A 3,380-nucleotide genomic window follows, 5' to 3' on the forward strand; every position below is an offset into this window, starting at 1 on the left:
AAAAGAAAAAATGTATTATTCAAGCACTAGCTAGCATACTGAGCGAAAAGTTCTGTCCCATCCCATGACCCCCCCCCCCTTTTTTTTTAAAACATTTTATTGGCAGAAAATTGCTTTCGGAAAGAGTGGTTACCTTTCACCTCTTTATTGTTCTTGTCAGAAAATCATTGCCCCTCCGTTTAAGGTTTTCCGGGTACACGACTGCATTTAAAACCGAAAGAAAAAAGTGTACTTATATCCGCTAGATTGTAGGCCACGGTCTGTGGTGTCATCCAAAACATGGCTCTACAGGATATCCGAACCGATATCCGAAGATGACGTAATACCACCCGGTACCATGCACTCTCTAAAACAATGAGCAATAAATGTATACAAATGAAAGTTGACCAGTTCACCCTGATCATGTTTTGATATTGAAAAAAGTAACCAGGAGAGCATTTCATGAAACAATAAAGACAGTGATTTCTACTTACAAGTGTTATAAGCTACTGAAAATCCTTGCATCTGATTGGCTTAGAGCAAATTTGTCCAGTGAAAAACCATTGACAACGTAACTCATGAAACGTTCCCCCGGTAAATAACAAACTAAAATAGCAATAAAATGATTCAACCAGGTAATACCTGGAAAAGCCTGACACGGTTTGGTACGAGGGCGGTTCTCGTCAGGGAGTGAAAGTGTATAAATACAATGAGCTATAACAGAATTTAATCAGGTTTGGAGCTGATCCTGTCATCCTGAGAAGCTATCAATACACGGAAAGAATTCAAAATTGCGGGACTGGAGTGACACCCCCAATACGCCAACATGGAGTTGAAAGCAACTGTGATCGTTGCTATCCTGGCTGCACTTGCTATGTCAGGTAAGCTCTCAAATTTGTATTTCGATCATCTGAAGGTATTATTACAAGATGATATTTTGATTATCGCAATTCATTGATAGAAATCATAACTATTTCTATTTTGTTTGATAAAAGGAGGAATAACGCTTCATATCATTACCAATCACCACTGCTGTATTAATGGGGGAGGGGGCTAGGGGCTAGCCCCCAAACCTTCCGTGACCAAGCAAAATTTTCAATACGAGAAAGAGAGATAAGGAGTGCAAAATGATTTTATTTTCTGAATGTTAAAATTTGTCACAAATTCATATTTTCATTTTAGAAGGTCAAAAGTTTCCGTCGCGATTTTAAAAAATATTTCCCCATTTTATTACGCAAGGTTTTTATGTGTCATTATTACTATTATTATTTGGGGAAGGGGGTGATTATGTCTTTGTCAAAAGTTGTAACTCGTAATTCAACAATAATCATGATTTTCAGTATTCTGACTTTGTTGGGGGGGGGGGGTTGCTAATACAAAAGAAAATTGCCTATGTCAAATGGCTTATATCCTAAAATCTGTCAAATATTTTCAAGTTTAATATGACTATACATGAATAGTGTCACATCGAACCAAACAAACGATGAAAATCTTATTGTTCTTATAAATTCGGACTATAAGAACTAAATCATCATAAATCTTTAATCACATAAAATATATATGAAATATCAGACAGCAAGATATAGGCCTAGGCTCATTATTGGTAAAAATTAACATTGTAAAAACTAAGACAAATATTTAACAGAAATATCACATCGGAAATGATTCATATCATTGGAATCCTGAAAGGCTTAAGAAACTAATAGATTAATAGAAATTATTAAGTTTTCTGTACATTTTCCTCTTTTACAGCTAATGCACGAAGAGGTGATCGTGGAGGTATGGGGCCAGGGAGAGAGAGGGGAGAGGGTCGTTTCGGAGGAAGACCTGACGGAGTGCCAATGGGAGGGCCAAGGCGAGGAGGTGGTGGAATGATGGATGGAAGGAGGTTTGATGGCCCCGGGTTGGGGCTTGGTGCCCCTCAGAGGGACCAACGAAGACAATTTGGTGGTCCGATGGTTGGTGGAAGAAGATCTGACGGTCCTTTCCGTGGCTCCAGACCTGAAGGAGTTGGAAGACCTTTCTTCGGTCAAGACGGAACCAGACGTGATGGTGGAGAAGAAGAAACCGCAGATGCCTCCAAAGAGTCTAAATCAATCTTTGATCGTTTTGGACTCGGTCCGCTTTTTAGAGGACAATCACGAGATCGGGGTCGTCTTCAGGATCAAGGAGGTCAGCATAACGACAACAGCGAAGAGGATGGAGGTCATCGTCACCATCACCATCGCTACCACCCCCACCATCATCACCACCGTCATAATCATACTGAAGGCCAACGCCCTCACAACAAGACGGGAAATTACCCACATCGTCATCACAACAAGACCGGAGACGGGGATTGGGACGGACCAAGATTCCAGATGAGGCCTTTCCGGTTCTTCAAAAACTGGCCATTTGGAAGACACAACCGAACCGAGGAAGGATCTCACGGACATGATGGCCGCCGCCATCCCTTTGGCAAGTTCCCAGGACGCTGGGGATCACATGAAAGCGAGGAAGAAGAGGAGGAGCAGCAGCAGCAGCAGGAGTCAACAACTAGGGAAAATGCAACCCCATCTTCCCCATCGGACGTGATAACACCATCCTCCCAACCGGAAGTGATTGAGATTGCAATCAATGACAATGAAATAGATACTAATGTCATCGGACAACTGTAAATTGTGTTTTAAAAATGACTGATACTGTAAAAATGAAGTCTTCTATATCTTTCCTCTAGTATTGACTGATAAAAATTCCTGACGATGTTTCATCGATACTCAGGCATCCATATATTTTTTAATCACAAAGAGATAAGAAAATTGAATGAAGATACAACACGTTTCATCATGAATTTGACCTTTATCGTTATTGAAAGACTTGTAAAATAAACATGATAAATATTATACCAAACTCGTGTTTTCATATAGCATTACTTTTTCATACACTACTACATAATTCTTAAATAATTACTGAAAGAGAAAAGGAGAGAATGTGATATTATGGGTTGAGATATTTTAGATTTATAAATAGAGGGGGGGGGGTGGGTGGGGAAAAATAGACTCCAAATAATTATTGGAATGAGCATGGTGAAAGAAAATAGGGGAGATAGATGCATGGGAAACTATTATGTGTGTGAAGTGCTACAGACAGAAGCTTGAAAGGAGAAAGAGGGACGAGCCAGAGAAGCCTAAAGAACTGAAGAGAGGGAGTGCGATATTAATAAATAGACACATGAGAGATTGGGAGTAGAAAGATCATGAAGATATATAGAGAGGAAAAGTGATGAATATATTAAAGAGTGAGAGAGAGATGGAAGGGGAAAGGATGGGGTTGTTACTATAGTAATATAATGAGGTAAATTGTTACAGTATCTACCCCCATCCCCATCGTCCCAATGCTCAAGTGATCGGATCGACGGACAT

At 40.0% G+C, this 3,380-nt stretch overlaps 1 protein-coding gene across 1 annotated transcript; it reads left to right on the forward strand.

The window, feature by feature from the left end:
* Positions 1 to 608: 608 nt before the first annotated feature.
* LOC129260479 (serine/threonine-protein phosphatase 1 regulatory subunit 10-like) lies at positions 609 to 2,868 on the forward strand. Its single transcript, XM_054898455.2, has 2 exons — positions 609 to 860; positions 1,732 to 2,868. Exons 1-2 carry the CDS (start codon positions 806 to 808, stop codon positions 2,634 to 2,636), a joined length of 960 nt encoding a protein of 319 aa, XP_054754430.2. The 5' UTR covers positions 609 to 805; the 3' UTR covers positions 2,637 to 2,868.
* The last annotated feature ends 512 nt before the right edge of the window (positions 2,869 to 3,380 follow it).

Source organism: Lytechinus pictus, chromosome 1, assembly GCF_037042905.1.
Source record: "Lytechinus pictus isolate F3 Inbred chromosome 1, Lp3.0, whole genome shotgun sequence".
NCBI lineage: Eukaryota > Metazoa > Echinodermata > Echinoidea > Temnopleuroida > Toxopneustidae > Lytechinus > Lytechinus pictus.

Bases quoted from the DNA above. Each gene is read 5' to 3' on its own strand.
- LOC129260479 (XM_054898455.2), top strand. From the start codon at position 806: ATGGAGTTGAAAGCAACTGTGATCGTTGCTATCCTGGCTGCACTTGCT. The intron at 861-1,731 runs GTAAGCTCTCAA...CCTCTTTTACAG, and splicing joins GGCTGCACTTGCTATGTCAG to CTAATGCACGAAGAGGTGAT.